We start from the raw sequence: 24,140 nt of genomic DNA, 5'->3' as shown, positions 1-24,140 counted from the left end.
GAAAAAGGCCTTCTGGGAGGTCAAGTTTTATTCTATTCTAATCTTCGTTTTGTGGTCCTCATTTCACAGAGATGAACAGCCAAGATTGCTCAGCATGCTTAATGCTAATATGCTTATAAATAAGCATGCTGAGCAGAGAAGTTCCCTAAGAGAAAGAAATTCTACTACTGGATCATATTATCATTGCGGAGTTAAGATGAGACTATATGTTGAAGTTCTGCTCGTGGTTTCATTCTGCAGTAATGCTCTGCTCGTCATGGGTGAAATTGGCACCGCCAGATCTTATGATCCACCATATCTATGTACGTAAGCATGAAGTTGATATTGTTATTCTTTACAAGTTCCAATACAAAATACCATTTGATGCAAAACATGCGAACGTTATATCAGCCATTTGATCACGATAAACAGCTATCTCAGCCGTTTGATCAACTATTATCTCAACTATTCGATTCTTTTTTCACATGTTTCTTACCAAATAATTTTTCGTATTAGATCAACAGTGAAATTACTGATTTGAGAAGTTGATATGGTGCAGCAACAAAGTGCCCGGGTTACGACAATGGTAATTTACCGGTGGGTGGTATGTTCGCGGCAGCAGGTAACTTGGTGTGGGATAATGGGGCGGCATGCGGGCGGAAGTATCAAGTGACGTGCTTGAGCGGTCCCAATCGTCCCTGCAAGGAAGGCATTATAACGGTGGAGGTGGTGGACAGGTGCCGGAATGGTGCCTGCTACGCTACATTAGTATTAGCAAAGAATGCCTACAATGCCATTTCCAAGAATCTCAAAGCCAAGATCAACATCGAATATGCTCAGTAATCTCTTTTTCTCTCTCTCACACTCTCTCTAATATTACTTTTAAAACCAATGGGTCAACAGGGAAGAATTATAACATCCAAACCTGTTGTCGATTCAGTTAGATGTGGCAGCATCATCTCACTCATGCTTTTTTTAAACTTGCGTTTCTTTTCAGGCTCTGAAGTGGTGGAAAGCTTCAATGCTCTCAGAATTGCGCGGCATTCTGCAAAATAAGTGCGTTGTGATCTGTACAACTAATATACAAATCTGCAATAGAGAACCGAGCGGCGTTTTAAAATGTTTACTGTTGATTTGCTCTCTTGCTGTGTGATTGAATTCGAACAGCCTTCAACTTGGGAATTGTTGCAGTAGCTCATTCTCTGTCGTTTCAGTAACATGTCAGTACCAGAACAACAAATACAGTGACCAGTAACGCTCATTAACTGATTTAAGTGAACGGTCATAAAAGTTTGAAAAACAAATAAGACAAGGGAGTACAGGTTCCACTCCAATGGTCATCAACAAGAATGCAAGTACTGTTAAATAATTAGGAAAATAACAAGAATTAAACTGCTGAAAGAAACGATTCCAACGAAGAATAGTGGGGGGTCAGGCGGAATGTTATAGTTTTGAGGCGCTACAATGGCTGTCCATTTGCTGTCGTTGTTGATATGACCTCTCAAAATAGGGATGAAAACGTTCAACACCTTCCAAATATAGAGGCGTTTGCATCTCGAACAAGCGGGACACCTGTACCAAATTGTTGTCAAATGCAATTGCAAGGGAGTTATTGGGGCTGTATTAGCAACACTATTTAGTTAAAGAATCTTTTTTATGCAAATTGACCTCTCATTAGATAGCTTACCGCTCGGCGGAATGCAAACATCTCTTCCTGACCAGATAGTAAGGAAGCAATTCCAGCAGGTGACGGAGTAGAACCTGAGCTTCCTGTCGCTAAGACATCACGACGGAGCTTCCCATCTTCTGTCTCTGTTTCAAACTGGAAACTGCAAACGATACAGTACACATTCATATCAGACACGATAGTGCTCTAAATGCAATAACAGAAAACATTTTAATTTACCCAAAGAAAACAAATCAGTTAGTTCAAACAAATTTACAAACTTACTTCTCTAAATCAAAAAGGGTTCCATCATCAGTTCCCTGAAATAGATCATCAATCGAGGCAGCAGCTGTACAGACAAGGCGACAGTGATGATTGTATAACTCATCTATCAGGGTGATGAACCTCCGAGCCTGAAATGTCCATCCAGATACTAAGTCAGGGTTAGGAAAATTGGCAAAGTTTGGCATTAACATAAAAACCATCTGATCTGCTGTTTCCAGACTAACGCCCGAATGATTCATTAGATTTCAGTCGCCCTTAAAAGAAGAAATCAAGAAAATTTACTGCATAGACCAGAAAGAATACCTTGTCACGGATACGCATACTCATCGCAGGAATACATGATATAAAAACTGTATGATAATTCTTAGCTATTGCAATAAAATCTGCAGCCCCAACCTACACAAAATTACATTTAGTATGTTAGATGCGTCACTTAAAGCAAAAGACCTGATGCAGGCAAAAAAAACACAGAAAAAGTAGAAGACATTTTTTTAGTGAAGTAAGAATTTTTCTTAATTTATGAATCAGCTATATAGATGTTCTTCTTTTTTCCAAATTGGATGTTAACATAAAGTATGATTAAATTTCAAAAAATATAAATACGATCAACCATATCTTCTTTCCAACAGCTGTTAGACAAGTTTCCCGTGATTAGTAGAACAACTGGTAACTTTTAATATGATGGAGTTCAATCCTGTTGGTAGCACCAAATTATGCAAAGCCATGGTGTAAACACAAATAGATACACCTGAAAAAGGAGACATAATACAGACACCAGATACATTAAATAAGGCAAAACATGCTACCGGGCGGCCACATAGATAATCAAATGTGAATCGTGCTACCCCGTTACAGCTTTCAGGAACCTCCAGCTTTCTGATTTGAAAAGTTACTGTCAGTTTGCACAGGAAATATACATATGGAAAACACTCATCATGTCAGGAGAAAAGCAAACCTCCCAAACATGACAGGAATTGTACAGGAAACGATCCTCCCTCCAGATTCTTCTATGATTTGACACCACATTTTCTCAAATTCTTCCAGAGCTAATGCATCTATAGGCCAAAAGTAGTGAATCTGCAAACTATGTAAAAACCATGAAGAAAATGCCATGCTCATTGTTAAATCAATTCTGAAATCCCTTTTCAAGATGAGGCATTAAAAAGTAGACAATAGGCTAAAACTATCACCTGCTCTATAGTTCTTCCTGCAAGGAGCCGACGGTAATCGATCTCACTTCCAACTAGAATCTTTTGGCAGTGTTCCCCTAACTTACAGACAAAATTTTGGAAGATATCACGCTGCATCCCATCCTGCATTTTTCAAGACATGAAGAAATAAAAGGTAAAGTAGATGACTAAAGCACTTTGACTCAATGGTCACATGCGGACTTCCTAATATAAGATTTTGGGTTCAAGCCTCACCAGGGTATTGGATTCAACGTTCAAATAAAAAATAAAACAAAATAAATTCAAGTTCAGCTATTGCATGCAACCTGATTCAAATCTTCAGGAGCTCTATTGCTGGTAGACACAAGGACAGTCCCAGTACACAGCAATCTGCTAAGAATTCCAGACAAGGTCACAATTGCAAACACATCAACAGTCTGCAACAGAGACATTAACCAAATTAATGCCATGAAATTAATCTGAAAGTATTTAAGCCCAGTTGTTTAAGCTAGAGAAATAAGAGACTTTGCTGTTTGTTGGTAAAGCATTTGACCACAATGAAGTGGATTATGTCATAATTGATCCAAGATAAGAACAAAGCAATCAGGTTATGTATTTGAGAAGTTGAAGAAGGAAGTTTTTTACAAAGGCTCCATCAAGTTAATATATGGACTATAATTGAGGTGTTTCTGGAAAGGCAGCTTGTCATAGAAAACGCATGCAAATAAACAGCCACACAAATTCCAGCTCTTCTGACCTGTATTTCGTCAAAGCAAAGAATACTTGCTCCACGTTGTTCAGTTTCTCTGTCGATAAGAAATTTATCTGCCACAGCAAGAAGAATATGTTTCATGTGTACCTCCTGCTTATATTTCTCTTCTTCAGCAAGCCATTCTTTCACTCTGGTATCAAATGGGAGTCTATCTATCCAAGCTGAAACAACTGAATGAATAGATTTCTCCTGCACCTGATGCTTCCACACTTTATGCATCTGTTCATTAATTTCCAGCATAGCCTGCAATGAAGATAGCTAGTCTGCATGAAGAAGATAGGAAAGAGGATGACAAAACTGTACAACCCAGAAAAAGAAGGCAGAGACCACCAGCTTTTTTCTTAATGACATAAATTGTGGTTCAATTTAGCTAATGAACCAAGAAATCCTAAAGCTAAATGTGAAGTGGGAAAAAGTCAAACATTGAGAAATCTTCAGAGAATTAAATGAATTATAAGATTGAAGAATATGCCTCCTAAGTGGTTAGTCATTTTAGGATTGAACAAGGCCCAACCCAATAGTGGTATTAGAGCAGTTTGAGTGTGTGAACCGAAGACCAATGTGTAATCCCAAGTTATTTATGTATTGTTGGCTCCATGAGGTGAGAGTCAGGTAGTTTGTGTGTTGTGGATACATCACAAGCACGTTACATATAAGCCTGGAGGTGAGTATGAAGTGAAAAAAAGTCCCACATTAAAATTTTTTAAAAGAAGTAATTGAGTTATAAGGTTGAACAATAAACCTCCTAACTAAGAATATGGGACTTTTTCCCGCTTCACGCTAATGATATAACCTAATGCTAATAGCATAAATTAGATCCTCTCTAACATTTTCTAACAAAATTAGATTCTCTCTAACATTTTCCAACAATAATAACGCAGGAAAATAAAGACAATTCTTTGTTCTGAATTATATTAAGGGAATAATAGAAGTGCCCTCTCAAAAAAAAAAAAATAGAAGTGAATTTCGAAAGGAGTAAATGAACCATGGAGAAAAATGGAACAGTCCAATCATGTTCGGGCAGACTTTACACTATTTTAGAGTTCATGAAAGAAGTTCAGCTACAACTCGGATTACCCCAGTTTGCAAATTTCTTTGAAACAATTTGTCTTGCTGAAGTAATTCTCTCTGGAGTGTAGTACTCAAGGAAAAATGGCCAGTAGCCCTTCATTCTTCCCAAATTGGATTGTTTCTGGTCTCTACTGATTAGTTGGAAACTTTCCCAAATTCAAATGCTCCTGGCCTTCCTAGACTGGCTCCTGATCATTGCCTTATCCTTCTTGATTGTGACTCTCAGCAATGGGGGCTGCTCCTTTCATTTTGAAGGGTGTGGTTTGAAGCTGAAAGATTCCAGGATTTATTGCACGAATGGTTGAATGAGATTGTGGTAATACTTCTCCTTCATTCAGGTTTACTATCAAGCTTAAACATCTCAAGGATGGCATCAAATCTTACCCAACAAACACTTTTGGTAACATTAGAAAGAACAAGGACAGCCTAATTTCATCAATTCAGGGGCTTGCCCGCATTGACGATGAGCATCCTTTAACAGAGTCAGAATTTTGGCTTCAAATGGTGGATAAGCAGAAACTAGAAGGTGTTGCCAATCAAGAAAGAGTCTATCAGAAGCAGCACTCGAAATTTAGATAGCTTCAAGACAGATGCCAAAACAAAGTTTTTCCATGCCATCACTTCTTCGCATAGAAGGATTAATTCTCTCTTATATTCAGATAGATGTTGTTGTGTCTTCCGATAGAAATCACATTACTATTGTTCTGGTGAACTTTAATGCAGATTTTATACAAGGATGACTTGCCAATAAGACCAGTGATGACCAATCTTTCCTTCAAAAATCTTTTAGAAGAGATGATTTCTCTTGAGTAACTTCACCGAAACTTGGACTATCTTCCGTCAAATAAAAAAAGGGCTGCTGCAGCTACTGGTCAAAGTGGCACAAGTGTTGTATGATGGAGAAAAAATGACCATAATCAAAAGGTTGCAAAGCAAAGCTACAGTTGAGTAGTGAGGAGGTGGAGATCCATTCCAAATCTGAATAGAAAGAAGAACCCTGTCCCACGAGTGGGGGGAAGTTTCAGTCATCAATAGTTACGAGATAGGTTATGATTCTAAGAAAGGAAATTGACAAAGAGAAGAAGAGAAAAGAGAGGAGAGAGAGAGAGAGAGGAGTTACAGCAAAAGAAACTCGTTGATTAGTGGTCATCCTGTCTTTACATTAACTTAAGTGAAAAGCACATAAGAAATACCCCAATTATCTCCTTAATCAACTAAAGAGTAAATCTATTCTAAATTGTTTTATAATTGAATCTATGAGACTCAAAGAGAAAATTACCAAAACAACTCTTGTGAAAAAGATTACATACCCTGGGGGCTACATTTTCAAAAAGCCCCAATTTCTTACAAAATGACACAAAATCTGATTTATCAAGGGCCTCACTGAAGATGTTGCTGAGTCGATCAGCCGATCTAATATATGGAGTCACGATTTTTTTACTCATCACTACATCTTGAATAAAATGGTAACAGATTTCTATGTATGGTTCTTTCATGGGATACCAAATTACTTGAAATAAAAATCGTAGTTTGATTATCACATCCCATTACCATGGGTTCCCTCACATTGAACCCAAACTCCAAGACAGACTTGACCTGCATTAGTTCATTTGTTATGAGTGCCATTGCTTTACACTCCACCTTTGCACTAGATCTGGCAACCGCTATTTTTTTTATTTTTTTGCCCTTCCAAGTTACCTAAGTTACCTTGAAATAAATTTAAAGAAGCCAGTGGTAACCTTCAATAATTCTTTGACCCAACATGTTAAGAGAAGCCCTAAAGTTCAAGGTGTCTATGAGACTTATATAGTAATAACTTATCAAGCCTTTAGAGATGTCAAATTTCACTGGACTACCTCTAGATGTATTTTCTTGGATGTCTCTATGAATTCACTCACCACACAAATGCAATATCAGATCGGGTAACAGTAGCATGCATAACTTCCTTAGTAACCTCTTGTATTGTGTTTTATTCTTAACATGGGTATCTAATCATCAAGAAGATCAGAATTGGTATTCATCAACATCTCAAATGGCTTAGTACCCAAGAGCGATCCTTCTATAGCATATTAGCAATGTATTATCTTTGAGATAAAGCAATCCTTGACTTGCTTCTTGCCACTTTGATCCCCAGAAATACCTTGACGGTCCCAAATCTGTAGTATGAAATACCCATTTGAAGTTGAACTTCACCTTTTTGAGTCTATCAAGTCACTGTTACAAATAACTATTGTCGAACACATAGACTATCAAATGTGATCCTTGTACTTTATTAACTTCAATCGAGTGATCAGTATGGCTGTACATAAATCCAAAGGACAAGACAACGTTAATAACCTTCTCAAACCATGCCCTTAGGCTCTATTTCAGACCAACCTTCTTTTGTCTAATACACCTTCCTTGTTTTCCCCTGACCAACATAAGCAAGAGGTTACTCCATATATACTTCTTCTACAATGTCTCCATTAAGGAATATATTGTTCACATCTAACTAACACAAAGGCTAGCTAATGCCGCAAAATTAGAAAAATAAAGTTGAGGAACAAGGTTGGAGTATGAGTAACCCAGATATTGTTGTTTCTAGGTCTAAAGTTTCTGGTTTTCAAGTTCCAAGGGAAGGACTTGAATCTACATGTGTTGTTTTGAAGCTAGCAGTAGCTAGCACATCAAAAGAAAGATACCAAGAAATTATTCCTACCAGAAAGAAAAGAGAAACAATGGTACTCCAGCAACCCAAAATAAAAATAAAAAATGTATTGATAACTCAAGAGCTTATTCAAGTTACAACAAATTCACCTATTTATAGACTTTAAAGCATCCAAGACTTGCCAAAAAGAAGTTACATAGCCATAAAAGAACCTTCTAAAACTAAACTTTCTCGTTATAATTAAAATTGAATTATGACTTGCTAAATCAAAAGCTCTTGTTAAGAAAGAATTCTATCAACCAACTTAGATAAGAACTACTAATAATAGACCTACTATGTTTAAGACTTTCCTAAATTGACTACCACTAAAGGAAGCTTACCAACTAGAGACTTTTCTAAGGAAAACTGTCCTAATTGGGAATGGACAAACTAGAAAACTACTAAAAGAGGAAACATGTTGACTTTCCAGAGATAGAAAATAAAAAGAGAGTATTTTCCCAAAACAATAACTTTCCAAAAAAGTAAATTGTATTTCTGTCTTCTTCTTTCGTTTTGTTCTTCCTCCTTTAATACATCTTCAATTGTTTTGGATGATTAAATTCTTCCACAATTGAGACATGTCCTATATCACTAGTTGTAAATTTTGAAGCACATCTGTTCAATCTCACAATCATAGCCCCTTTTCATTGGGTGGTTGTTTTACATAAATTTGGTTTCAATTTAGTTTTCCCGCATCCTTCCCAGATTTCATGGTAGATTTCTCTACGAGATCCTTGCCAAAAATTGACAAAGTTTTATGGAGGATGGCTGGAGAGGCAACCATCTAAGCCTTGTAAGAAGAAAGAAATAATAGGACTTGCAACAATAATTCATATCTAAGTGATTGAGCATATTATTTGTTATACCCAGTTTTCCGGGCTAGTAGATTCTCCTCTTTCCAGCATTTGGATAGTGCACCATTGACAAGTCATTGGAGGGAAGTAGCTTCTTTCTCCTCCTCTAGATATGTATCATCATCCCAACAGAAACCCTCTAATGAGATTGGTTGAAGTTAAATTTTGATGGCAATTTAAAGAGGAAACCCAAGCCTTGTCAGAGGGACAGGGTTTTCAAGGAGCCTTTGGGTACTGTCATTTGTCTATTTTCTACTCCCTTTGGATAATGTGACTCTACTAAGGACGAGTTCCATGCTCGCCTTTGTGGTTTGAAAATTTTCCAGAAGTTCTTCTCTTGTTCTTTAGAAGAGGAGTTCAATTCAGGTCCCATTTAGAAGGACGTCCTCCTTGGCACATTGACTGCATTTGCTTATGAGATTCGTGACATTGTGAGTCATTTCAGACTTCATACCCCTAAAGGTGCCAAATCTATGGCAGATTTTTGTTAGCTCAAGTTGGGGCCTCTTACTCGCATTTGGTTGTGATCATTTTGTTCTTATGCTCCCCTTTTTGTAGCTAGTTTTGCCCGTCTTTTACATATTCTTTTCCCTCTTCAACAAAATTCTCACTGTTTTCAATTTTTTTTTTTTTTTTAAAACGTCATAGGTATAACTGGCAATCACAAGGTTGTTTTTTTTCTTGAAAATGGTGAAAATTTCATTAAAAGAAGAGAGAAATCACAAATTTGAAGACGGCTATCAATCAAAGACTTGAGATTTTCTACAAGAGAGAAGAAAAGAAATCAGAACACTTCATGTATTTGCATCAAAGAGGAAAAGAGGGAATCATGTCTTAATCCTCAACCCTTCTCTTAATAGATGTCTTTATGAATAAGCATTACAAATGACTATAATACCCCTACCATAGCTAATTCTCTCTATAAGTAACTTATCTAACTAAAACACTCCAGACTTCCTAATATAATTGCGTAATGTACCCTAGACCTCTCATAGTAACTCTCAACACTCCCTCTCAAACTGGACTATATACATCAGAAAGTCCAATCTTCTTACAAAATACCACAAATTCCTTCTTGTGAAGAGCCCTGGAGAATATGTCTCCTAGTTGATCTGACGACTTCACATATGGTGTGATGATCTTTTTACTCATGATTGCATCACAAATAAATTGGCAACCCACATCTATATGCTTCATCCTTTCACAAAAAACCAGATTGCTGATAATAAATACAGACTCATGATTATCACGTGGCATAGTCATGGGCTTACCTATTGAAAACACAAATTTGATGACCACACAAATTCGATGACTAATGACTTGCCCCAAATTAACTCACCAGTAGTATTGAGTAGTCACTCTATACTCAGCTTCGGTACTTGATCTTGCCACTACAATTTGTTTCTTATTCTTCCACAACACCAAATTACCCCCTAAAAATATGCGACAACCACGGATCAATCTTCTATCAGACATGGAAACCAACATTGTCAACATTAGAAAAGCCAACTATGTCTAGATTTTTTGATGTGGTTTGTACAATAGACCCTTACCTAGAGCCCCATTCAAGTATCTTAATATCCTCAAACACAACATCAAATGTTCACACCTTCGATTTTCCATAAATTGATTCAAAACTCCAATGCAAGGGAGATAACTGATCAAGTCACAAGGCATAGGATAACTTCACCACAAGCTGTCTACATTTAGTTTTATCCTTTAACAATGGACTTGTTCATTATGTGAATTAGTGCTAGTTTTGTAGATGTCTCCACTAGCTTAGCACTAAGCAACCTGTCTCAGTCAAAATACCTGTTACATACTTCCAAGACATATCAACCCCTTCTTTACTTCTTGCTACCTCAATGACTAAGAAATACCTACATGATCCCAAGTCTTTCATGTGGAAATGCTATTTCAAAAATACTTTTATATTTTCAATGTCTCTTGTATTACTTCCAAAGATGACTATGTTACCGACATACACAATCAGAATCTCAACACCAGCATCCTGCCAATTGCAAAACACTGAGTGGTTTGAATGATTGCGTTTGTGTCTAAAACCAGTGCCAATCTTTTTTAGGTTTGTTTTCAGTTCCTTCTTATTATTCGAACTAAGTGGCAACAGAACCTTTGCACCACCTGGCGGCAGCATGTGGTAGGGTATTTGTACTCCCCAAAAAGTGCAACATTTCCTTGGTGTGCCTTAAAGCAAAAGATCCTTAGCCAAAAAGCAGTTGGTCCATAGGTGTCAGATTACATACAACACTGGATGGAGGTTTGCAATTTTGAATTGAAAACAAAATTTCATCTTTTTATGGATTGCACATTTCTTTATACTGTCTGCAGTGCAGTGTTTCAGAAATTGATTTCGACTTTTGTTTTCTGGCCATTTTTCTTGATTGGTGATTCAATTTACCAGAAGATAGCTCTCAGGTCCAAGAAACATATTATGGCAAATAGCTTTTATAGCTACTGTTTGGGTTCTATAGGAGAAGTGAAATAGTGGGACAATTTGAAAATAAAAAATCGTTATGTGGGGGGATAATTGATCATGTAATTCATTACACGCAATTTTGAATTGGCAAATTCCCGCACTTTTTTTTTGAGTAAGAGAGATATTGTTGTTTACTCCTATAAAGCTTCTTTGATGACACATTGGTCCCCTCCATGCAAGAGAAGATTAAACCACAATTTTGATACAAGCTCAAGGGGAAACTAGGGCCTCGGAGGGGGAATCTTGTGTGACCACACAAGAGTTCTTTGTGTTAACTCTATTCCATTTGATCATTATGACTCTACAGAGGCTGAGCTTTCTGCACTTCTACATGGTATACAGATTTTTTTGGCAACTTCTTATGTCTACTTAGAGATGGAGGGTGATTCAATGGTCATCAACAGATGGTTTTCTTTGGATAGTAAACCTCAGAAGTGTTTTTTTGTAATATTTGGTGATCTTCGGATGTTGTTGGGTCTTATGTTGTATGTAGTGCCAATTGTATTGCAGATTCTTTAGCTGGAACAGAAGTTGCTCTTCATTGCCTTGTTGAGAGCAACACCGGTTTGAGGTAGGCTGATTGTAATTTTGTGGGACTCTTAGTTTGCTAGGCTCTTTTGTACTGTTTGTATCTTCTTCTCTCAATAAAAATATCAAATTTTTGAAGAAAAAAAAATGTGAACAGAACTTTAGTTTCAGCTTCTATACAGTTGCAATAACCTGTTGGGTCAGAGTAATAAGGGTTAGGCCAGCAGAGTTCTTAATCTCCAACTCCAACTGACTCTTGATTACCCATGAACTGCCGTCAAAATTCAATTTAAACCAGTAGGAGGGGGGGGGGGGGGGGGGGGGGGGTCTCTCTCTTGTTGCATCATTCACATGAAATATTATAATTTTCTGAAGAAATAAAATTGGTAAAGTGGGTTTTGCATGAGATTGTATTACAGAAAAATTAACACAATGAATCAAATAGATTCTTGAAGCACTTCACATACATTCTTTACACATTTTATATTTCTATTGATCACATATTAATGTTAAAAAAACGAAGATGCCACTCTTAAGGCCATACCCTGAAAACTTGATGTGAAGTTTTTCAGAAAAGCATTTCCATACAGCTGCAGTTAAACTAAGGATCACTGCTATGGGTTAAAGCAGTGTTCGACAGTTCTGTTTGGTGTCATGATTGTTATGGGAGACTGGAATTTTTAGTTACTTAACCTCAATCCTTCTTTTTGGCTTTCCACTCTAAAAACCTTCAAACATGGATCCCACAAAGCCAAGCCCCATGGCACATAATTGGTGATTTCAGCTCCACATTCTCAGCAGAGGAAAAACGGAGCAGGTGCTCTTCCCCACTGTTGTCAACCTCACTTCCATGAGTTTTTAAATCTGTTTCATCTCTCTGAGTTTAAATGGGCGAGGAGAAAATTCACTTGGACTAATAATTTTCCCAGCCTTGCTCTTATAAAGGAGTGTTTAGATCAGGCCCTCTCTGACCATGAAAGGAATGCCCTCTTCCCATTTTCTGTCCTTCACACTGGTTCCTCCATTAACTCGGGCCACTCCCCCTTCTTAATCTCGGCCAGCATCTCTCCCTCCGTATTGATCATTTATTCTGTTTTGAGGCCATGTGGTCCCTAACTCCACCTTTATCTCCTTTCTTGAGACCACCTGGTCCTCCCTTTCAGAGTCTTTCTCCTTCCATACCCCCTTCATTTCCAAGCTGCATTCCCTTGCCCGTCGCATCATTGAAAAGAGTAAGTGCACTTTTGGTAACATCCATGCTCGTATTCGGTTTGCTTCTCAACACGTTTCCTTTCTTCAAGAGCAACTAGATCTCTCTCCTGGGGATCTTTTGGAATTTGATCACCCATATGTCTGGCCCCTGCAGAACTTCAAGTATGGCTATTTGGGATCCACCCCCTTGCGACTGCAGTAAACTGAATTTTGATGGTAGTACTATTGGCTGCCCTGGGCCGGCTAGAGCAGGCGGTGTGTTCAGAGGTCACAATGGGATCCTATTCTTTCTTATGCTGGTCCAATAGGCATTGCCGAGTCTAATACTGCTAAAGTTAGTGTTTTACTCTTCGTCCTCCAAATCTTCAGGGATCATCTCCATGGCAAATTAATCATTGAAGGTGACTCAAAGACTGTTATTAGTTGGTGTTCCAAAGACAACTCCCCCTCTTGGCGCCACTGGCCCATCACTGATAGTATTGCTGACATTGTATCTTCCACTCATTGTAATCAGAATCTCATTCCTAGATCAACCAACTCTTTGGCTGATAAATTGGCAAAATTCAGAATTTCCCAACAATCTCTCATTGTTTGGGAAGGCTTCCTCCTTTGTAAATTGCTCTTTTGAGCTTTTGTCTTGATAAAAATCAGCATGGCTTCAAATGAGAGGGACTTGAAACAGAAGACCAGCTATTCCTCAAAGAACTGCCTCTAATGTCATTGAAGGTCTCGAGAGTGAGAAGCCAAGAGATGATTCTCTCATAAACTCTATCTCTAGCTATGGACCAAGAGGAGGAGGTGTTGCTGAAGATTCTTTGATTCCTCTCTGACCATATGTGCCAAGTGATGAAGACAATGCACGATCTCAGCATGATCTTCCCGAGATAAGAAAGAGGAACCAAGGCTCTATCATCCACGAGTCTTGAGGAGGCAGCCATGCATAGAGGCATCTCAAACAGCTTAAGGAAGTGACACTAGATGTGCCAAGGGGGACTATGTTATGGTCCTGGGGTTAAGTACCTATGCCTTCCGCTCCTAACAGGCCGGTCTTTTGGGTAGTATTGGCTAGGTGCTTAACATTTGGTATCAGAGCAGGCGCTACGTCCCGACTTCAAGTCCCCGCATGTGCAGGTGGACCGCACGCCCCTGGCGGGACACCGTAAGGGAGTATGGGCTCCTGACCCGATCCCCGTTGCTGTATTAAGGCCGCCGTGGTCGTCGGCTCGGGAGGGTGGGGTGTACTGTTATGGTCCTGGGGTTAAGTACCTATGCCTTCTACTCCTAACAGGCCAGTCTTTTGGGTAGAATTGGCTAGGTGTTTAACAGGTTAGTCCACAATGAACTTGAATTGAAGTGAAGAATTGATTCAACTTTAACTCATCCTTGGGTGTTAGTGTAGACGAGTTCAAGTGCACTGGAAAACAGATTCCAGTGTTAGTGCCCCCAAATGAAAAGTATGATATAAAAAAGAGAATGAATAACCTTTTATAATATACTTAAATAGAACACATACCTAAATAGATAATTAACAAAAATAAACATGGTTACTACACTTATAAGTGATTTAACGTGTAGTATTAAAATATGTTAATATCCTAATTAACAAAAAAATATATTATATTACTTAATGATTATAGTTTATTATAAATTGATATAATAATTACATATGACTAGAATAAATTATTAAAAATTAATAAAAAAAGTAAAAAATAACATAAGCGCATATAATAAATAAATAAATATAATAAATATATATATATATTTATCAATAACATAATATAGATTTTTATGTATTAATAATTAATAATATATTTTCACAAAATTTAAAAGCATTGGTTTAATTAATTATAGCAATGGGATATTTAAACCAAAACAATTTATCAAATATTTATTTTAAAAATATTTTAATTATGACTATTAAATCACTAATTTAATATAGTAGTTATAAAATAAATATATTAAATAAATAAATAAAAATATATTAAATAAATAAAAAAAATTATTTTATAAATAAAAAATATAAATTATTATTTTTATTACGATGGTTTAATTTTTCCTTAACTTAGGAAAAATTAAACCATTTTGTCTTCCTCACGGCGCCCGTCGTCTTCCTCTCAGCTCGCGTTGTCTTCCTCTGCGACGGGCCACGACGACAGAAGGTGGCGCTCCGAAGGTATGCGAGAGTGAGAAGAGAGGGAGGCCTCCCGTGCTCTGCGACAGAGGAAGGCCGATGGGGGGGGGGGGGGGGGGAGAAGAGAGGGAGATCGAGAGAGAAGAGAAGTTGGGAGGCCGAGAGGGAGAGGAGAGGGAGGAAGACCGACGGGAGGGAGGGAGGGAGAAGAGAAAAAAAAATCTGGCCGAAGGATCGCGAGGGGGGGGGGGGGGGGGGGTATGCAGAGCAATGCGCGATTCAATTGGTTGCTTCGAAAAATAGGTGGGAAACCAAATTCCTCGATTTTTTTCCTAAGTGAATGAAGTGATGTAATTTAACTTCAATTCAATTCATTTTACACTAGCAATGTTATTTAATGAACTAAGTAATGCGGGGGGAATTCATTCCACTTCATTGTGGACTAACTCCCTCCCCCCCCCCCCCCCCCCCCCCCCCCCCCAAGAGTACAAGTAGTGGATGAATAAGTGATCAATGCTCTCATTGGATGCACCACATAGATCACAACCCAAAGAGGAGAGATTTGATCTGTGTCTCACCAAGTTGTTCTTTGTTTGCCATTAAGTGTGCTCTAGAGGTGAAATTTCATTTTGGCCAGTCCAGAAGTCGACCATGCTCTTCTCACCATATTGGGATCAGGCACAATGTTAGAAGATGCAGTGGTAGAGAGGATCCTATAGTAGGAGGAGACTAAGAAGGATCCATCAGCCTCGAGACACCAAATGAGCTTGTCTAGATGACCTGGACTAAGATACAAATGCTCAAGCTCTTTGAGGAGGTTGCAGATGTCGATAGATTCAAAATCATTGAGGGGCCTTATAAAGATCTTGGTCTAGTCACAAACAATGACAGGCTCTGAATTTGTTAATGTAAGTTCTATATGCATCACAAACAATGACAACGAAGTTGTCATCCTCTCCTCTTGGGGTTTTAACCCCTCCCTTGTGCCCCCGCACCCTCACCCTCATTTTGTAAGTGTAAAACACACAGGATTCATGTGACCTATGATGGAGCCTCCTCTATTGAGACTAGCCATGCAGGTGCTGGTGGTGTTGCCAGCAACTCACTGGCTATACTCCTTTCTTTTACTTTTTCCCTCCCTTTCAGATCAAACAACAGGTCATGGCTTGGGCAGACTATATTGCAATCTCACTTTCTCACTCTTTTTTTTTTTTTTTTTTTTTTTGAAGAAGAAGATGTATTAATAAAACGGAAGAGAATTACAAAATTTGAGGGAGCACGTCCCTTACAACCAGTGATTGTAGGGTAGCACTTTCTCACTCTCTTGGGTGTCATAGGTCATTCCCAGTGGGGGACATCCTCCTATCCATTAAATTCTTGCAGAGAGTTGTCTGGCATGGAGGCCAATCATTCTGGATGGTATATATTTTTTGCTGAATCTTGTATGGAGCATATATTTTACAGAGAAATCAATATGCAGGCCAATTGTCTCTCCAGAATTGCACTATCTACTTTGCCTAAGGGATCAGATTTCCCTGGTTATATATGGAGGCATTCTTGCTCCCCAGATCTTAGCTCATAAAGAATTTATTTTTTGGTTTCCCATCTAGACCTGTTTTTGTTGAACTTTCTTATGTAGTTTTGCTCTCTTCTGTTTAGCTGAACAATATTGTTTTGGCTTCCAAAAAAAAAAAAACAAAAAAATCTAACTAAGACTCCGTTAGAGAAACTCATTCATTCATCCAAAGCAACCAAACCAAATAAATGTCTCAGTCATAATGTTCTAACATTGTAAGTTTCCATACCAATTTGGAAATGGCAGTCAAGAGGACATCACTACGAAGAATCCTTTTAAGGTAAAAGGAATTAGGTATCCTTTGAAATAAATGGACAATATGTGCATCATGAGGTAAAATTAATAAGCCCACATGACAATATACCTCATGAAAGTGAAACCTCCGTCGATGTTTGACAATACCTTCAGTTGCACTATAAAACATGTCCATTAGCATTGTCTTTCCTGCATCATGCAAAAGAAAGAAAAAAATGGTGACAATATCATATCTTGAGACTTGAAGGAGGGCCATCTAAATGCTTGAAAGAGTGAGCTTTCCCATAATACTGGTAACATACCACTTCCAACATTTCCATACAAATACAATCCTTTTGGAGCTTGAGGAGCAACTGGACGAGAACCAACAAGAGAATCCAACTTCTTCTCTCTGTTAATGTATGAAACCATTTTCCCAACTCCTTGTTCTACTTTCGCATTAGCTCTTCTGTCTTAAAGCAACATAATCTATAAGAAAATCAATACATTCAACTAAAAATGTAGCTGAAGCACTAAAATTTCTAATCACAAGGCTTTGATATTACTTATTCTACTTCAACTCTTCAAGGTCAAACTGAAATCTTCACAAACACTTTTCCACGTGGTTTACAAATTCAGAAAATAAAAATGTAAGTTTCAAGAATAATTTAAAATGGACACAACTTAAAGAATGATCAATCTATCTATCTTAGGAGAACTACAATAATAGTTTAAATTAGCATATAGCAGCATTTAGTAGAAGTCTGGACACATTATAGCATCATGGAAACTGTGGATAAACAAATTTCCTCACCTAGTGATCCACTTATTGACAAACCCAAGTCGAGACTTCTTTACCACTTTCTCATTCCCTTGCTGCTTAAGCTCAGCTTCTTCCAGCAAAAGCCTGCGTCTTTCATTCTCTCTGGTCTTCACCCATTCTACCAAATTTTGCTGGACCAACACAGAAAATTGAAAGGCATCTATTACAGAAAACCCTCATTTAACTTTCCTTGATTTCCCACAGAAGAATTGAATATTCATCCGGTTTTGATCCTTATAGCCTTTACAATTAAAGAAAATGCCAATCTTATCAACATCATCAAGGGGATGCGACGGACTTCAATATCTGCAAAATAGGCAATTAAGAGTACTAACCAATATGCAGAGCAAGAAGGAAGCCGCATTGTGTACATTTGAACAAGTGTACACATCATTGTTCAGATGTACAAAATGCAGGATCCCTCAGAGGATCCATCGAAGGGTAGAAAACATTCATTGGATGGACTATGTGAGCATACTAATATGCAGAGCAAGAAGGAAGCCGCATTGTGTATATTTGAACAAGTGTACACAACACAGTTCGTCCCTCCGCGGATCCATGGTAAAAAAAAATCCATCGAAGGGTAGAAAACATTCGTTGGTTGGACTATATGAGCAATGAGATCCTGGTGTAATAAAGTATCTCTTGTGAGCGTCTTCCAAGGAGAGCCTCACGGTCTTGCAACGAAATATATACCTCTTCAGTGTCGTATTATTCAATTTAAAATTTCATGTCAAGAGACTCACATGGTATTCTTCCATATCTTTCTCGTATCGCTGCAACCGTCCTAGGAGGTCTTCCAATTCGACAGCCACCTTTTCTTGGTGAATATCATGTTTAAGCTTTCCCTGCTCGACTAGGCTCGAATACAGAGCCAGCGGGCCTGTGAAAGAATTAAATACAACCAAATAACTATAAAACAATGTTCTGGTGGTTAAATAGTCCACAGAATAGCTAGAATGAAGTTTTAAGCTTTAGAGAAAGACGGTAACCAGAAATTCCATTACTACTAAAGTTCGTCTAGCAAATGTGAAGATCCTACCTGGACGCCCTCCGGCTGCGGTTCGAGATCGATTGCAGTAGCATCGAATTCCAATTCGTTGAGAAATCAAGGATCTATCAGTGAGGGATATGGTTTTGGGTCGAAAAAGAAAAGACGAGAGTGCAGAAAATCTTCCCATTGTCGCGCCAAGTGAGACACAGAATACCAACCTTGATCTTTGTGACCGGAGCAGGTAAAAAGCACAAGTTGGCAGGTTGACGTGTGCTGCCTGACGACCAGACACGTGGCGCTCAACTATGACAACGCGTCGTAAGCACGACGAGAATATTCCACTGATAATCTTTACCTTACGGTGTGAAAGGCACAAGAAAAGAACTCACCGCACACACAAGGAGAAAGACAATAGACATGAAAATCAACCCAATTTTCATCTAAACTTACTAGAATTTCATTTGATTGACCTAATCCTCATCTTGTTGACCCAATGACTTTCAAAAGAGCAAACCAAAATAATATTTCTTACATTTAGAAGTTTGCTCTCATTGGGTCCTTTTCCCGTTCTAATTCAATATAAATGTCTGTGAGCTTTTGTGCTCAATAATAATGTCTATATTAATAGAGATAAAAATAAAAGGTGATTAAAATAGAGACGGACTCAAATTGTAAGTGATTGTATTAAAAAAATACTCAAATTGTAGAGTTGTAATCACTTACTGTCTTGTTGTAATTCTATAAATAATGTACACTTGATTACTGATAATTATGACAATTATTATTCTCCATTCTTAAATTCAACATGGTATCAAAGTTTTTGATCAACCGTTAGCCGTCGCTGCTAGGTCTTGTATCCCACTATCGTCTCTGGTTTGATTCCTCCCCCGTTGGGGCCTGCCGATTCTGATCGCAAAAGCAACCTCTCTTCCACCGAATCCGAACCTTGGGCCCCACCTCCACAACATCGAACCTTGGGTTGACTATTCACCCATCGCCTGTAGGCTCGTCGCTGGAAATAGCCACCTTCATTGCCTACCGTCTTGTTGGCATTACCTTTCTTCTTCCTTCACTGTTCCCGTTGCCATCTCCACAGTTGAATCTCCATGCAACGAAAATGCTCATCTCTTCAGTCGCCCATTTGTTGTGCCGACAATTACCTTTTCTTTGTAGCATGAAATGACCGTGTCCTGGATGATCAATCAATCGATTATGATTTATCGATCATAATTTATAGTTTTATCTTGCACATGTATGGATGATTGATCAACAGGAGATGTTGATTAATCATTCCAATGTCAGTTGAACTAATTTAACTTTTAAAACATGAGAATAATTTAATCGAAGTGCTCTAGCTTATTTTAGAAGATGTGTATGATGTTTCTATCTATATGTGCATGTCCTAAAGCTCTATGCTTAACATTTAACTCTAAAGAAATGAGGTTCGAGGTGTTGTTTAGGTTTGATCATTTTAAAGTTTTAAGACCTTGTTTAGGTTTGAATTTGTACGAATCTAAAAGAATTCCAAGAACAAATTCATTATACCTTTACAAAAAAACGCAAGCGAGGTGCCCGCACGGTGTGGTTGCGAGAAGCGTGAAGATTCCTTCTTTGCGCTCTAGTGATCAGAATCCCTGCGAAGCTTGATTGGTCGCGTATATGTCCAACAGTCTCTAAATAGCTTTCAACGCGCTGCCAGCGAAAGCCCTCTCGAGGAAGGCGCCCAAACCGAAAGGGGTTATTTGCTAGAGCTCGAAGCAAATCCCTCATCCCTGTAGAGAACCCTATGTCGGACGACGAGAATATCTGAGGATCGACGGGTCGGTAGTCTCTGGATTTGGCTGCGGTAATTTGATTTCCCCAATTGCGTCGTTTTCTCTTCTCTTTCAGTTTGCAGAAAATTGTTTTGGAGCTTTGTAGGTGGAACTCCCTTGAGTTGATTAATTAAACTTCTGCTCTCCAACTAGAACACAAGTTTTTCGGAGATGGGTGCTCGTTATCTATATGATTTATTGTTCTTAATTTGTCTACTTCTTGAAAGCTCACTTATCATCAGGGGAAGAACTTAAGAATTGAATTTGTTTTCTGTCTCTAACCGTGTTATCATCTTATTTATCTTTTAGTTTGCTTCCAAAATTTTAATCTTACTTTTACTCCTATATGCTGAGATCATTCGTCCTCTGAGAAATCCTTAACAAATTTATCTTCCATTGCCTTCTTTTAGAAATCCGGTAGGAGATCTCATATCTCGTCTGTTCTTTCTTTCTTTCTTTCGGAATTCAATCTTTCCGATGGACGGAAACAAAGACGAAGCCTTGAAATGCCTGAGGATCGGACAGAAAGCCCTAAGTAATGGGGACAAGACCCGTGCCGTGAAATTTCTCAATAAAGCCCGTCGTCTTGATCCTTCTCTCGAAATCAAAGATTTCATCTCCAGAGCTAACGAAGGATCTGCTGATCCGTCTCTGTCGGATTCGTCTGCACCGAATGGTGTTTCCCGTGGTGAGTCCTCTTCAAGTGTACCCAACGGGAGTTCATCTCCTAGGGCCAGGGTTTCATCGGATAAATCTTCATCTTCATTTTCCCCTTTGAAGGCGTATACAGATGAACAGATTTCAATTGTTAGGCAGATCAAACGACAGAACGATTACTATGAAATATTGGGGTTAGAAAAGAATTGCTCTGTTGATGATCTTAGAAAGGCTTACAGAAAACTGTCTTTGAAGGTCCATCCAGATAAGAACAAGGCCCCGGGGGCTGAGGAAGCTTTCAAGGCTGTTTCAAAAGCCTTCCAATGCCTCAATAATGAAGAGAGCAGGAGAAGGTATGATCTTGTGGGATCAGAGGAAGCTGTTTATGACAGACCCACCACAAGACATGGGAATCATGGTTTTAATGGTTTCTACGAGGCTGATATTGATGCTGATGAGGTTTTTAGGAATTTCTTCTTTGGTGGAATGCATCCAGCAACCACTGGATTCAGTGGATTTAGGTTTGGTACTGGTATGGGTCCAAGTGTTCGGACAGCAGAGTTTCATGGGTTTGGTAACAGCAATATCCGTACCCTTATCCAGCTATTGCCTGTTCTACTGCTGTTGTTACTGAACTTTTTACCATCTTCAGAACTTGTATATTCTCTTAATCGACAATACCCCTATGAGCACAGGTTGGTTACTGAAAGGGGTGTGCCTTATTTTGTAAAAAGTACAAATTTTGAACACGAATATCCATACGAGAGCAAGGAACGTTTGGCTCTTGAAGATCGTGTTGAGAGAGAGTTCTTTATACTTGTTTCACAAAATTGCCGTGCTGAGATGCAAAGGCGCCAGTGGGGCCTTACCCAAAAAACACCTTATTGTGACTTGCTGAAGCAATATGACGTTGAGGCTTGATCTTGAACTTGAGGTTATGTTCCTTTCCTTATTTATATTTTATCTTTGATTTTTTAATTACTTATTAGATACTTGTGCTCTACAGTAACAAATATTATCTATGTTTATTTAAACTTAAAATTGATACTCGTTTTCACTGTATGAAGTGTTATTTGCAACTCCTGCCTTTGATGTTTGTCTGCACTTTTTATGTAAATTTGTGGGTGGGGAGCTCTTTTATTATAAATTATAAAAAAAATGAAAGGCCTCTTCTCTGAATGATGCTAGCTATTATGGTATTTTAGGTGTTGTCTAAATTCCGACAAAAGGCCATAACAAAGAAATAATTGTTGATGGTCATGCATCTAAACAGAGAAGAAGCACAACCGTTGGAAAAGCGAGGAGTTTTCTTCGACTCCTCAATGAACTTTGCAAACAAAGAAAGCGAGAGGACTAAGGAAACAGACAACTAACAATTGAACCCCATAAAAAACAGACAACAAACAATCCATTGCTTCATTAAATGATATAGATAAGGTAGCTCTAGAGGCTTTCCACTACGGTCACTAAAGTGGGGTTTGGATGATAACAAATGGTTCATCCTTGGACCGGCTATGGGAGAGAATTTTTACTTTTGAATCAACTCTCTTGACATTTTTTTGTTTGATAGAGAAATGAATGATTTTCACACGAAGAAATATTTTGACAAAATGAACGACAAGTGCAGATTAATGAATGGGCATTGATAAGGCTTTGTGTCGTTATCATACTTTCTCTGGAATAACTCTTCATTGATGCTTCTTGAGAAATAAAAATTCTTCTTATAAACTGAAGTTCTCAATGTAAAGAAAATGATTATTATGATTCATTTCATCTGTAAATGGTGTCTTGTCAATATTGAGTATCTTGAGAGTTTTAGCTGCGATGCTTAACCGAAACTCTTCCATTTTGGCAGATTGTTTATAAGATGCTCGCCTTCCAGATATTCCTTGCAATGATGGGATCTTGCTCAAGAAATAGAAATCGGCCTTTTTCGTTTTCTCCATTGACTTTGGCCACATGGATTCAACTCCAGAAATGATGCCTTCCCTCGCAGTACACATGAGCCGATGGTTGTCATATAAAAATAGTTATTGAGCTTTTAGTACTGAAACATCTCGTTTATATATGGAACATAACTTGGATATGGATTCACCCGATGAAAGTCTGATACAACTTTTGTTGAGTTGGTGACTTTTACTTCTGCCTTCTATTTTCCAATAAAAATGGATGAATGATACTTGAGGTCCTTTTTATGTAAGTGGCAATATCCCTCAGCTACAAGGCCCGGCGGCCATGAAGATGGGGAGGGATGGAAGGACAAGGCCAGTTGTCCCTTTCTTACCCTCTTGTGCAGGGCTGTAAGGGTCTCCGGCTTCCCTACCGATGGGGTATGAGAGGTGGAAAGGGCAAGCCTGCCTTTTCCCACCTTTCTAGCCATTTAAATCATCCCCAAACGCCTCACACACTGATACACAATTCCAACTCCCATCTTAGAAAGTAACATTTTGTTGATTATGCTAACAAAAGTATGTTTAGCCTAAAATAATTTGTATTTTTAGAGAGGTTAAACATATATGAGGGGCATCTTTTGTACTTCCAATGTATAAAGAGATTGAAGTTTGGGATTATTTTGGTTATTTGGAGGGGGGATGGCCCCCTCAAATCGTAAATGGACAAGTATTGTGGTTGTCAATGCCCAATGCCAAATAATTCAACAAAAGCCCATCCATTAGTTAGCTCATCTCAAGAAGTTTGACATTGGCCAAACTATAAGGTACCAAAAAGATAAACCTAGAGGGGAGAAGGAGTGAAGAAGATTTATTAGATTTTACGGTCAATTTGTATCTTGCTTGCACAAATAGTAATTTAAATACAGAACAAGACAATTAACCACAACACTTAAGGATTTTTATAATGGTTCACCAGGGACTCAATTTACATCACCAAACCAAACACAAACACCTTGATACTTACCATCAATAAGCCCTAGGTACAAGCACCTATGTCCCAATTAAGGGATTTTATAACACTTGATTGAAATTGGAGGTTTTGCAAGGGTTATTTAGTTCAATGTACCAATACACCTCTCCTAAAGAAGATATAAAAATAAGAGTACAAATTGATTACACCACTCTTATGGTGAATCCACCCATAATCCTAGCAAAACTAAAGTTTTTTTTTTTTTTTTTAAATAACAAATCAATGCTCCTAATTGCTTTAGAAAGGTTCATAATATGAAAGGATTTTAAA

General features: G+C 38.2%; 3 protein-coding genes across 3 annotated transcripts; 2 read left to right on the top strand and 1 right to left on the bottom strand.

Annotated features, from left to right (window-relative positions):
• The first annotated feature begins 196 nt into the window (after positions 1-196).
• On the top strand, positions 197-822 carry LOC137946707 (EG45-like domain containing protein). The gene is made up of 2 exons (XM_068793022.1): positions 197-302; positions 539-822. The coding sequence occupies exons 1-2, from the start codon at positions 197-199 to the stop codon at positions 820-822; spliced, it is 390 nt and encodes a 129-aa protein (XP_068649123.1).
• Positions 539-18,664, bottom strand: LOC137946239 (uncharacterized). The gene is made up of 16 exons (XM_068792457.1): positions 18,526-18,664; positions 18,230-18,366; positions 17,475-17,614; positions 16,984-17,129; positions 16,791-16,870; positions 3,857-4,114; positions 3,426-3,536; positions 3,121-3,243; positions 2,886-3,007; positions 2,737-2,806; positions 2,234-2,326; positions 1,931-2,058; positions 1,667-1,808; positions 1,107-1,551; positions 905-1,024; positions 539-731 (listed from the first exon to the last, which is right to left on the bottom strand). The coding sequence occupies exons 1-14, from the start codon at positions 18,662-18,664 to the stop codon at positions 1,423-1,425; spliced, it is 1,818 nt and encodes a 605-aa protein (XP_068648558.1). The 3' UTR covers positions 539-731; positions 905-1,024; positions 1,107-1,422.
• A 1,416-nt stretch (positions 18,665-20,080) lies between these two features.
• On the top strand, positions 20,081-23,127 carry LOC137945770 (chaperone protein dnaJ 49-like). The gene is made up of 3 exons (XM_068791787.1): positions 20,081-20,323; positions 20,702-21,882; positions 22,804-23,127. Exon 2 carries the CDS (start codon positions 20,769-20,771, stop codon positions 21,867-21,869), a length of 1,101 nt encoding a protein of 366 aa, XP_068647888.1. The 5' UTR covers positions 20,081-20,323; positions 20,702-20,768; the 3' UTR covers positions 21,870-21,882; positions 22,804-23,127.
• Positions 23,128-24,140: the final 1,013 nt, after the last annotated feature.

This window comes from Aristolochia californica, unplaced genomic scaffold (genome assembly GCF_029961685.1).
Source record: "Aristolochia californica isolate CCGP_79_NKW_82.1479 unplaced genomic scaffold, dmAriCali1.0.hap1 SCAF_12, whole genome shotgun sequence".
Taxonomy (NCBI): Eukaryota; Viridiplantae; Streptophyta; class Magnoliopsida; order Piperales; family Aristolochiaceae; genus Aristolochia; species Aristolochia californica.
The sequence above is the reverse complement of the archived record's forward strand: the minus strand, read 5'-3'. Positions and strand labels throughout refer to the sequence as shown.

Coding starts and splice junctions, on each gene's coding strand:
- LOC137946707 (XM_068793022.1), top strand. CDS start 197: ATGAGACTATATGTTGAAGTTCTGCTCGTGGTTTCATTCTGCAGTAAT. Junction 303..538: donor TTATGATCCACCATATCTAT/GTACGTAAGCAT, acceptor GATATGGTGCAG/CAACAAAGTGCCCGGGTTAC.
- LOC137946239 (XM_068792457.1), bottom strand. CDS start 18,664: ATGGGAAGATTTTCTGCACTCTCGTCTTTTCTTTTTCGACCCAAAACC. Junction 3,537..3,856: donor TTTGCTTTGACGAAATACAG/GTCAGAAGAGCT, acceptor TCTCTGTTGCAG/ACTGTTGATGTGTTTGCAAT. Junction 3,244..3,425: donor CTCCTGAAGATTTGAATCAG/GTTGCATGCAAT, acceptor TGAAAAATGCAG/GATGGGATGCAGCGTGATAT.
- LOC137945770 (XM_068791787.1), top strand. CDS start 20,769: ATGGACGGAAACAAAGACGAAGCCTTGAAATGCCTGAGGATCGGACAG.